The sequence below is a fragment of the Orycteropus afer genome, unplaced genomic scaffold (assembly GCF_000298275.1).
Source record: "Orycteropus afer afer isolate SDZICR_OR568_19922 unplaced genomic scaffold, OryAfe1.0 scaffold00107, whole genome shotgun sequence".
NCBI lineage: Eukaryota > Metazoa > Chordata > Mammalia > Tubulidentata > Orycteropodidae > Orycteropus > Orycteropus afer.
This window is the reverse complement of record NW_006921694.1, coordinates 4,786,191-4,798,325: the sequence shown is the minus strand read 5'-3', so window position 1 is coordinate 4,798,325 and position 12,135 is coordinate 4,786,191. Positions and strand designations below refer to the sequence as shown.

General features: G+C 36.7%; 1 protein-coding gene across 1 annotated transcript in view; it reads left to right on the top strand.

The window, feature by feature from the left end:
- Window positions 1-12,135, top strand: part of HOMER1 (homer scaffold protein 1) — a 100,221-nt gene that overhangs the window by 8,711 nt on the left and 79,375 nt on the right. Inside the window, exons 3-4 of the mRNA XM_042781329.1 lie at window positions 4,508-4,639; window positions 9,155-9,247. Of these exons, the coding sequence (XP_042637263.1) occupies window positions 4,508-4,639; window positions 9,155-9,247 (225 nt within the window). The remainder of the gene's footprint in view (window positions 1-4,507; window positions 4,640-9,154; window positions 9,248-12,135) is intronic.

The following is a 12,135-nucleotide window of genomic DNA, read 5'->3' as shown; positions in this document are numbered from 1 at the left end:
TAAAGAATGTTGATGGGATCTGGATTGGGATTGCATTGAATGTATAGATTGCTTTGGGTAGAACTGACATTTTCACAATGTTCAGTACTTAGAGGATTTAAAAGACTTAAAAAATAGTAATAGTTAACTTCTGTGAAACTTTTTTTAGTGAAGAATGTTATGTGTCATATTTTGTAACTTTGGTTTAGTGAAATTAATAGATATTAAGTATAATAATATCAGACTCTAGAGTGTTTATTTTTTACTTTTTCCTGACTTAAACTTTCTAACTCTCTGTATTCTGTGTTTCTCTCCACCCCGACCCCTCCAAAAAAAAAAAAAAAAAAAAAACCAGATAAAACATAGTATTACTAGGTAGGAGGATTAAATTACATAAAGGTATAAAGGTTAACTGAAGTCCTCCCATGAAAAAGAAAAAAAAACTGTATGGAAATGTGCAAGTACATTTCAGTTGCTAACTTAACCTTTGCAAAAATGAAATACGTTGAGTTACTTTCAAGGAATTTTGGTGATTAAATAATCATTCTGTATTCTTCCTTCTGAAGTAATATAAACTACTGTTTCTGGCATTTCAATCATTGAATAAACTTGGCTGCTTATAATTATTTGAATCTTAAATAATTTCTTGTGAAAAAAGTTTTGTTTTGTCTTTTTTACAAAATCTGCTTTCTATAGCATAAAGGAGTTCACATTTTCTGTTATCTGGTTAGTTTTCTTAATTGATGCTGCTAACTACTACAGTTCCCTGCAAGAGTGTTGTTGTTATTGTTATGTGCCGTCGAGTCGACCCCCGACTCATAGCAACCCCTCCTTGGGTTTCCGAGGCAGTATCACTACGGAAGTAGGATTCCCCAATCTTCCTTCTGAGGAGTGGCTGGTGGGTTTGAACCTCCAGCCTTCTGGTTAGCAGTCAAGTGCTTTAGCCACTATGCTACCAGAGCTCCTAAAGAGTAGACAATAGTCATTTATTTGACAAAGATTGGGTAATCTACTTCTGTAGAGATACCACCTCAGAAACCCAAAGAGGGGTCGCTCCAATGTATGCTTCTCATGATTGCATGATGGAAAGCCCTTCCCCACCCCAAAAAATATCAAACTTGCTCGAGTCAATGCCAACTCACAGCAACCCCCACTGGGTTTCCAAAGCGGTAAATCTTTATGGAAGTAGATTGCCCCACCTTCCTTCCACAGAGCGGCTGGTGAGTTCAAACCTATAACCTTCTGGTTAGCAGTCAAATAAATGCCTTAGGCACTGTACCACCAGAGCTCCTTGGAAGCTATAGTCACCCTTAGATGATTATAAAATGTCCATTTGTTCTCACTCAGTGCCTTTACTGTGGACGTAGAGCTTCCTTTAATGTTTTCTAATCATACTGCAGAGGTATTAGCTTGGCCAAGGGCACACCACATGATCTTTAAAGACACAGCATTGTTGCTTTTTTTGCTTAATAGGACAAGACCTCTGGGGTTGAGAGACATTTTTATTTATTTATTTAGCACAAATTTACTTACAACATACTGACAATCAATAGTCTGATTTCCATAATATTCAAAGAGCTCTCTCTCTCTTTTTTTTTTTTTAAATTGTGATTTGGGTGAAAATTTACAGATCAAATTCACTTTCCATACAGCAGTTCACATACAATTTGGAGAGATATTTATTGTAAAGAAACAAAATCTTCTTCTAAATGGATTAATCACCAGTTGCTGTTGATTGTGACTCAGGCCAACCCCGGTGTGTGTCAGAGTAGAACCGAGCTCCGTTGGGTATTCGGTGGCCAACTTTTCGGAAGTCTGGGGCCTGTCTTCTGAGGTGCCTCTGGGGGGATTCCAACTCTCAACCTCTTAGTAAGCAGCAGAGCACTGTAACACATGCACCACCCAGGGACTCCAAAAGCATTTATACTAGCTTTGTGTTCAAAGAATTCTAATACATTTTTTTTAAGTGTGAGATCATCTATCATTTTAAAGTTTTTCTTGAGTAACAAAAGAAAATTAAAAGCAGGATATACAGAGGAATGGAAAGTTTCAAAATGTGCATTATAAAGGAATTCTTGAAAACAGAAAGAAGTTGATTTTGAATAGCTAAAACAGGATCATTAGTAATCAACAGTGTATTGACCAGTTTTCTTAGGTGCCCATAAAACCTATTGTTACCTCACTTTATGAGAGTTATTAGCAACACAAATGAAGTGGACTTCTGTGCTTGAATGCACTCAGATCCAACTCAAGTGTGCCTTCCTCAGGGAATACTTCAGTACCATCACGTCTAAAGTAGTACCTGCCAGTCTTTAACTTCTTGCCTTTTTCTCTCTGTCACATTGTTGTTGTTGTTATTTGCCATAGAGTCGGCCCCGACTCATAGTGACCCCTCCTTGGGTTTCCGAGGCAGTATCACTACGGAAGTAGGATTGCCCAACCTTCCTTCCGAGGAGTGGCTGGTAGGTTTGAACCGCCAGCCTCCTGGTTAGCAGTCAAGTGCCTTAGGCACTATGCTACCAGAGCTCCTATTATAATCTTCACAGTACTTTTCACTCTCTGAAATTGCTGGTCAGCTGTTTATTTACTTGTATATTGACTGATTCCACTTACTCTAGAATGTAATCCATGATTATACTGCTATCTTATTCATTGTTATAGCTCATATTTCTAGAATTGTGTTTGGCATTTAATAGGTACAAAAACATTCTTTCCCATTTAATCGTTCATCTGACAGTCCTACAAGTTAGGGCAGTTGTTAGCCCCCCTTTGTGGGATCTAACATGACTTTGAACTGAAGGTTATAGAGGGATCAGAGTATATAAATTTTGTCAGAGGTAAAAATCTTAAGAATAAGGGCTTTCAAAGCAACAGATGATAGATCTGTTACCTTGGAGATATAGCCAGGAGCTGTCTCTTTCTCTGTTTTACAGTCCTCTTTTGTAGAACAAAAGGAGCTCTGGTGCCTCCTAAGGCCTTTGACTGCTAACCAGTAGGTTGACAGTTGAAACCCACCAGCCGTTCCCTAGAAGGAAGATGGGGCAGTCTACTTCGCTAAAGATTTACCACCTCGGAAACCCAGTAGGGGTCGCTATGAGTTAGAATCGACTCAGTGGCTGTGGGTTTGGTTTTTTGGTTTAATAGAACAAATACCGAGAGGTATGGTGGCATAGTACCTATGACTGCTAACCAGAAGGCTGATTGTTCAAACCCACCAGCCACTCCTCGGAAGGAACACTGGGCAATCAATCTACTTCCATAGAAATACTGCCTTGGAAACCCAAGGGAGGGGTCACTATGAGTTGGAACTGACTCAACGGCAGTGAGTTTGGTTTTTTTGGTTTTGGAGAACAAATACTGTGATACCATGCATTTGTTGTAACTTCACTGTTGCCTGCTTAGTTGTAAATATTTACATTTACGCTGTTGTTTGCATGGTGAACAAATTTAGCTTTGTTCTGGAAATACTTCATTTTAATTTCACCTTTAGTAGTTTACCAGATGACTCCTTATGGATTTGATAACCTATACATTTTTATTATTATAGGGATAACTTTTTAATCTTAATTCTAGAGGGCATTAGACTACCTAACTGCAGATGATTCCACACTTTTACAGTACTGCCAGAGGGAAAGAACTTAATTTATTTTAACACTTGGAGCTTATTATGTTGATCATCAAAGTTAGTATTTAATAACGTACTAAAATACTAGTTTCCTAAGAAACTATGTGTTAAACAGAAATACAGTTATTAACATTAATCTATGACACTTTATGGGAAAAGAAGTAAGATATATATTTAGGGATTTGTTTTGCATTGAATAAAGGAAAAAATGCTAAATGATTAAGTCTTTTTATAAAATCATGATGTATTTCAGGTAAGTCAGCTTTAAGAAAATCCTTGATTTTGGGTTTTAGAGCATCAGTGTCACTTATTATATTAATATATTCATTTTTGAAAGAGCCTTTAAGGGAAGTAGGATCTTACTTTTAAGTAATATCTGTTGTTGTTATGTGCCGTCGAGTTGGACCTGACTCAGCAACCGCTCCTTGGGTTTTCGAGGCAGTGTCACTGTGGAAATAGATTGCCTCATCTTCCTTCCAAGGAGTGGCTGGTGGGTTTGAACCTCCAGCCTTCTGGTTAGCAGTCCAGTGCCTTAGCCACTATACTACCAGAGCTCCCTAAGTAATATCTACTAAGGACTAATTCTAATAATTATCATCCAAAACAAATAGATATTGACCCTAAATATTCAAGGGAATAAAGTGACTACACTAAAAAATCTTCAAATTTTTTGGATTATACCAAAATTTATTTTGAGTGTAAAGTGTTGAAAATTCTTGATAGACAGGTGTGCCTTTAGATTTAGTTACAATATTTTTATACAGTCACTTATAACACTGTAAGCTCTCTATATTTAATATTATTGCCTATTAGGAATTAAGCAGTTATGTAACCAAATTGTCCTAGGTTTAAGTGTCTGTTTGGTAATTTTGACTGGATCCTAATATTTGATTTATTTTTCAGGCAATAATAAACAGCACCATCACCCCAAACATGACATTTACTAAAACATCTCAGAAGTTTGGCCAGTGGGCCGATAGCCGGGCAAATACTGTTTATGGACTGGGATTCTCCTCTGAGCATCATCTTTCAAAAGTAAGTTAAATAATAAGATTGGATGGAAATCCTTATCTTCAAGTCAGATATCTTAAATACATAATAGCAAACAAAGAGAATAAAATATAGGAGACATTAATATTGTTAGAAGTATAGTGACTTTAGAGCAAGAAGTGAAAAATCATTGGATTCCACTCGGAATTAGAAAAATTACTGTACACATTAAAAATGGTCACCATATTGAAAAGGATTTGTGTGGTTGTAAACTGCTTGTATGATTGAAAATAAAAGGTGGGAATTACCACTTCAGAGTGGAATTTGCTCAGAGATTAGCACTCTCAGTTGGAAATGGTCTGTGACAATTCATAGCAAGATAAACAAGCACTAAGCTTTTCTAAATTGTGAAAACTCAAGCTGATAGCAATACAGATTTCAGCTTTTTGATGTGACAGCAGGCACCTGTAAATTACTGTGTTCTGGGAAACTTGCTTGAAATGGTGCTTTACTACATGTGGCATGCTCTGAGCCCTCTGATGCAGTGCAGTTGAGGTTCAGGAGGCACTATGAGGAGTTCTCACATGATGCTAAGTGAGTTTCTATGTCCAGAAAGGCCAGTAGAATGCTGAGCATCATCAGGCTAGATGTTGGAAATAAAATTTGTCCTCCATATAGTAAGGAGCTCTGGTGTTGTAGTGCCTAAGGCGTTTGACTGCTAACCAGAAGGTTGGCAGTTCAACTCCACCAGCCACTCTGCGGAAGGAAGAATGGGCAGTCTACTTCCATAAAGATTTACTGCCTCAGAAACCCAAAGGGGGTTGCTATGAGTTGGAATTGGCTCGATGGCAGGGAGTTTGGTTTTGTTTGTTTGTTTGTTTGTTGTAGTAAAAGCCATGCAGCACTTGTACTGGCAGCACCGTAAATTTTTGTGGATGTCACGTGGAAAGGGCATAAGGAAAAGGAAACAATTTCAGAATACTAAAATGATCAAGGAGATTAGTGTACTTGCTTTTGCTCTTCAAATTTTGTACTCACCAGACTTAAAGTTTGAAAGATTTATGCTTCACATCTCTCTGTTTGAATCATTTGGTTCAAAGGATCACCTCTACATTTGAACCACATTACGTGTGATTTTAAGGTACACAGGATTTGATGATGGCTTTAGAGTTGAAATTGTTGAAGTACAGGGCCATCAAGTCTCTTGTTATACACACTGTTCATATTTACATTGAATCTTAAGCTACTCAAAACAGAAATCATTCAGATTCTTAAAAAGACATTCTCTTAAAGAATCTTTATTTTTGAATATTTATTGACATGAGGTTTTATTAGATAACTCAGTAGTTGAAATAGCCTCCTTGGTTTCTTTTGTTTTAGTTGGAAAGATTACTTTACACTGTGTTGTTTTCAAGTGTTTTTCTTAACTTTTTGATATAAATTTTAGTTTATAGCTCAATTTTAAGACAATTTCAACTTTGCATTAAAAACCAAACAAAACCTATAGGCATCGAGTCTATTTCAACTCGTAGAAACCATATAGGACAGAGTAAAACTACCCCATAGTGTTTACAAGGCTGTGAATCTTTACAGAAGCAGACACCTCATCTGTCTCCTGCAGAGCATCTGGTGGGCTGAAACCATCCACCTTTTGGTTAGCAGCCAACTGTTTTACCCACTGCACCACTAGAGCTGCTTACCTTAAGGGATCATAAATCATCCTCTAGAGGATGATTAAAACAAACCAGAGTTACTTGATTTGATTTCTCCTACACCTTACTCTTTAATAGATTTCTTGAATGTATTAAAGAGTTGTAGCTTCAAAGTAGAATAACTGAACCCAGTATAACAAGGCCACTTGAGAATTGCCCCTTCAAATATAGTCCCCTTGGGAAATGATACATTTATTCTAATGTGTTTGCCAAGTACTCAGAACCTTTTTGGAATTCTTTCTTTTGGAGTAGTCTATTAAAGGTTACAGGAGGAAATGAAAAACATAATTAAATTCCACTTTCTGAAATTCTTGACTTGAAAACACAAGAACTAAATCATGGATTAATTTTTCAAATAAACTTGCATGAAATGTATTTTGAGCCTTAGTGACTTTTTTACTATACATTTTTGCATTTTTCACATTACTTATTAGCTAGCTAATGTGGTAAATGAATGGTCGATTAAATTCTGTCAGTCATACTGTCTCTCCTTATTTGGTTTTTATATTTTGAGTCTTTTTTTTAACTCTAAAGTTAGCATATACTTTTTAACCAATACTGGTGGTGAATCCTAGTAATTTGATGGTGGATTGAATATTAGGAAATATTAATTACCTTACAGACCTGAATCCTAGAGCTAACGATCAGTCTCTTCAGAATGTTTGCATCCAGAGATGACAAAATCATGATTTGTTATCCTACCTACCTTGAAGACTAATTTTGGTGCTTTGTAGACTATAAGGGACTCAGGATTTTATCATCTTTTGCATAAATGAAGCAAATATATAAATACTCTGGCTTGCTTTATCATTAAGAATTATAAGTGGTTCAAAGTATTAAAAGGGTTTGGAGAAGGCTGTGAATGCAGTTCTAGATAAGAGCCTCTCAAAATGAGGGAGAGCAGTGTCCTTAGAAGTAGAACCATTGTACAGTTTCCTAACATTGACTGGTGTGAGGAAAATTCCAGCTATGCTTGCGATGTTAGAGTATTTTACTAAGTTGTATTTTGTTACATGGAAACCTAAACCTTCACATTTTTCTTTTGCTGAAAAGAAAAGATATAAAAATCAGCAGTAGTATAAGTTCCTATGAACGTGAGAAAGGGTTTTAGAAGTCAATTTATTTTGGAATAGTAAATGAGTGTGAGAAAGCTTTGTGTACTACCTCAAATTACACAATGAAAAGTTAATTATGACTCTGTTTTTACTTCATTTCCACCAATGTGAGAACTTTTCAGCTTGTATTCAGATTTTCTTACAGTAAAGAAGCATTCTATTCAATTAGAGAAGTATAGTAGTAGAGACGAGCTTCCTGATCTATACATTATAGATGTGGCAGGCTGACAAGGATAAAGGTAAGAAAGAAAAGTTGTGATAATAACAGCTATAATTTTTACCTTCTTCTGTCTGCCCAAGAAGGAGCTCTGGTGGCATAGTGGTTAAGGTATTTGGCTGCTAAACAGAAGGTTGGTGGTTCAAACTCACCAACTGCTCCACAGAAGAAAGATGAGGCAGTCTCTGCTTCTGTAAAGATTTATAGCCTTGGATTTGCTCTGTGAACTTTCATCCAAATCACAATAAAAATTTTCTCAAAAAAGAATTCTACCACTGGGGAAAAAAAGAGACTTACATCCTTGGAAACCAATTGGGGGTTGCTATGAGTCAGAATCAACTTTAGTGGTAGTGTGTTTGGTTTTTGGATCTTCCCAAGACAGTCCAGAGAGTATCATGAAGCTTTTCTTTGACATCTTCCTTGTGAAGATGAAAATAAAATTAAGGTTGATTTATGGAAATTTGAAGAGGGAACTCTAATTTCATATTTTTATTGCCAACTCTAATAGCTATTTAAATTACATTGAAATTTGTTTTGTTTTTTATAGCCCCAACTTATTTTCTTGGATGATAGTGGTAGACTAGCTTCCACTTCTAAAACATAAACAGATACTGCTTGTGGTCATGACATTTTATAATTTCCTGTGGCTTCCTAAAAACAGCATTTCATGTACAGTAACTTTTCTTTTGAAATTGTTGACAGTTTAAAATATTTTTATGGAATATGTTACTCCTTTCTCTTGCTGTGCATTAACTGTTTAGGAAGCTTTGGATATGATGTTTCAGTAATGTCAGTAATAACAATAAATGTTACTTCTTTGTGTTGTTGCAAATAAAATGCCTTATATAATATGAGGGTTTATATTCTAATAAAGTTAAAGTATATTGTAAATACTCGGATGTTTAGAAATAGATTACTTAAAAAAAAATTCCGTTTTCTTGGTGAAAAGCAAAACATGGTATTCCTGTCTTTCCTGCTTTCACTCCCAACTCCAATTGCCACCTTGGTTTTAGTAAATTATTTCTGATAGACCAAAACCAAAAAAACGATACCCATTGTCATCAAGTCGATTCTGACTCATGGTGATCCAGTAGGACAGAGTAGAACTGCCCCCATAGTGTTTCCAGGGCTGAAATCTTTACGGAAGCAGACTGCCACATCTTTCTCTCATGGTGCATCTGGTAGGTTTGAGCTCCCAACCTTTCAGTTAGCAGCCAAGTGCTTAACTAATGTACCACTGGGGCTGCCATGATCAGCCAAAGAGCCATGTAAATAAGCTAGCTGACACCAAGTCTAATTTAGTTATATCATGTGATGTCTTTTAATGACATTTGTCCAAGTACTTTATAGTTTACAAGCAAACGTTTGGTGTTAGTTTTCTTTTCCTGTCATTTTCATATTATAACTGATCTGGGGACTGTGTTGTCAGCATAACAGTCAATTATTTAGAAAATAAAACTAAGGTAACTGTAACTTACTTTTACTTGGTTAATGTGTGTAGTCTTTATCCATTCAGTTTGCAGAAAAGTTTCAGGAATTTAAAGAAGCTGCTCGATTAGCAAAGGAGAAATCACAAGAAAAGATGGAACTTACCAGTACTCCGTCACAGGTGGGTACTTTAATTTCTGTTCTTCTCTGTGAGCTTTGTTCCTTTCAGATGGTATTCTTTATACCAGAGTTAAGTTTAGGGAAATAATGAAAAATTAAAGTAAAATCCAGAATGGACATAGAAACATATCCTTTAGTTAAGCTGTACTGGCAGAGAGAGGTTTTTCTTGGTTGTTTTTTTTTTAATATACCAGTGTCTACAAGAATCTTTAAAAAAAACCAAACAAACTAATTTTAGTAACTAAAACTCACATTATTAATGCGAATACAACTTTAAAAAAAATGTTCAGTTGTGTTTTAGGTGGAAGTTTACACAGTAAATTAGGTTCCCATTTAGCAATTCTTAAACAAATTATTCTGTGACATTGGTTACAGTCCTTACCATGTGTCAGCACTCTCTCCGCCTCCACACTGCCTGCCGCATTCCCGTCCATCCAGTTTCCCTGCCCCTCCATGCCTTCTCATGTTTGCTTTTAGGTAAATGTTGACTGTTTGGTTTCATGTAGTTGACTGTTTAAAGGTGCACATACCTCATGGGTGTTGTTATTTATTTTATGCCAATCTAGTATTTGGCTAAAAGGTGACCTTTGAGAGTGACTTCAGTTCCAGGTTAAAAGGGTATCTTAGGGCAGTATTCCCAGGGTTCCTCTAGTCTCTATCAGTCCAATAAGTCTGGTCATTTTTATGAATTTGAGTTTTGTTTTTCTGCTATTCTAACCCAAACCTTCTGTTGTGTCCTTGGTCAGAGCAGTTGGTCGTGGTAGCCAAGCACTATCTCATTCTTTTGGTCTCACAGTAGAAGAGGCTGTGGTTCAAATGTGAATACAACTTAAAAATACATAAGAAGCATAGATTGGCTTGTTTGTTCTACCTGATCTTAAAGTTTACTTATATCTCACAGTTGTAGCACCTACATTATGCTTAGCACTGAGATGCAAAGATTATAAGTTTTATAAAAGTACTGCTTTTATTTTTTTAATGAGTCAGAATACCTGTTACTTGTCCATTATAATCTTTCCCCACTTGGAAATTTATTCTATGTCCAAGAAAAGTTGATTAAGTAGTTGCATAGCTGTACTTTTATAAAAGTTTTAGTGTATGTAGTGTGATACTATAAGTGGTAGGATACAGGTAAGGGGAGGGAGACAGGCCCCACCCAAAGGCAGGAAGGAGGGGAAGACAAAGTGGCAGGATCCAGGTAAGGGGAGGGCAGAGAGGTTACAAACAACTGAGGGAGACTAACTTAGTCTGTCAGTTTGTAATACTGTGGTGGCTTGCATGTTGCTGTGAGGCTTGAGGCTGTGCCACTGGTGTTTCAAACGTCAGCAGGGTTGCACACAGTACACAGGTTTCAACTCAGCTTACAGACTGAGACAGACTAGGAAGAAGGAAGAGGCCATCCACTTCTCAAAGAATTGGCCAGGGAGAACCTTATCAATAGCAGAAAAACACTGTCTGATACATTACTGGGCAATTTTATGAGTAGCCCACAAATATTGTCCAATACAGTGCAGGAAGACGAGCCCCTTAGGTCAGAAGGCACTCAAAATACAACGGGGAAAGAGCTGCCCCATCAGAGTAGAACCAACCTTAATGACAGGGATAAAGTAAAGCTTTTGGGACCTCCCTTTGCTGGCATGGCATGACTCAAATTGAAGAGAAACAGCTGCAAACATCTATTAATAATCAGAACCTGGAATGTAAGAAGTATGAATCTAGGAAAATTGAAAGTTGTCAAAAATGAGATGGAATGCATAAAGATTGATATCCTAGGCATTAGTGAGCTGAAATGAACTGGTTTTGGCTGTTTTGATTCAGACAACCATGTGATCTACTATGCCAGGAATGACAATTTGAAGAGGAATGACATGGCATTCATCATTACAAAGGATGTTTCACGATCTATACTGAAGTACAGTGCTGTCAGTGATGCAGTAATAGCCATACACCAACAAGGAAGACTAATTAATACTATTATTAATTCTTATACTAATACTCTTCAAATTTATGCACCAACCACCAAAGCCAAAGATGAGGATATTGAAGATAACTGTTAACTTCTGCAGTCTGAAATTGACCTAATGTGCAATCAAAATGTGTTAATTATCACTGGTGACTGGAATGCAAAACTTGGAGACAAAGAAGACAAACAACCAAGTTGGAAAATTTGGCCTTGGTGACAGAAATAATGCTGGAGATCACATAACAGAATTTTTTAAGACCAACAACTTATTCATTGCAAATACCTTTTTTCAGCAACACAAATGGTGGCTATATACATGGACTTCACCATATAGCGTACACAGGAATCAGATTGACTGTATCTGTGGCAAGAGGTGATGGAAAAACGCAATACCTTTAGTCAAAAAAAGGCCAGGAGCTGATTGTGGAATAGACCATCAATTGCTCATATGCAAGTTCAGCTTGAAGATAATTAAACAAGTCCACAAGAACCAAAATAGACCTTGAATATACCCCTCCTGAATTTAGAGACCATCTGAAGAATAAATTTGAGGCATTGAACACCAGTGACTGAAAACTAGAAGAATTGTGGGATGACATCAAGAGCATCTCCATGAAGAAAGCAAGAGGTCATTGAAAAGATGAGAAAGGAAGAAAAGATCAAAATGGGTGTCAGAAGAGAGTCTGAAACTTGCCCTTGAATGGAGAGTAGCTAAAGCAAATGGAAGAAATGTCAAGATCAGAGAGCGGAACAGAAGATTTCAAAGAGCAGCTCGAGTAGACAAAGCCAGTTACTCTAATGAAATGTGCAAAGATGGGGAGTTAGAAAACCAAAAGGGAAGAACACGCTTGGCATTTCTCAAGCTGAAAGAACTGAGGAAAAAATTTAAGCCTCGAGTTGCAATATTGAAAGATTCTATGGGCAAA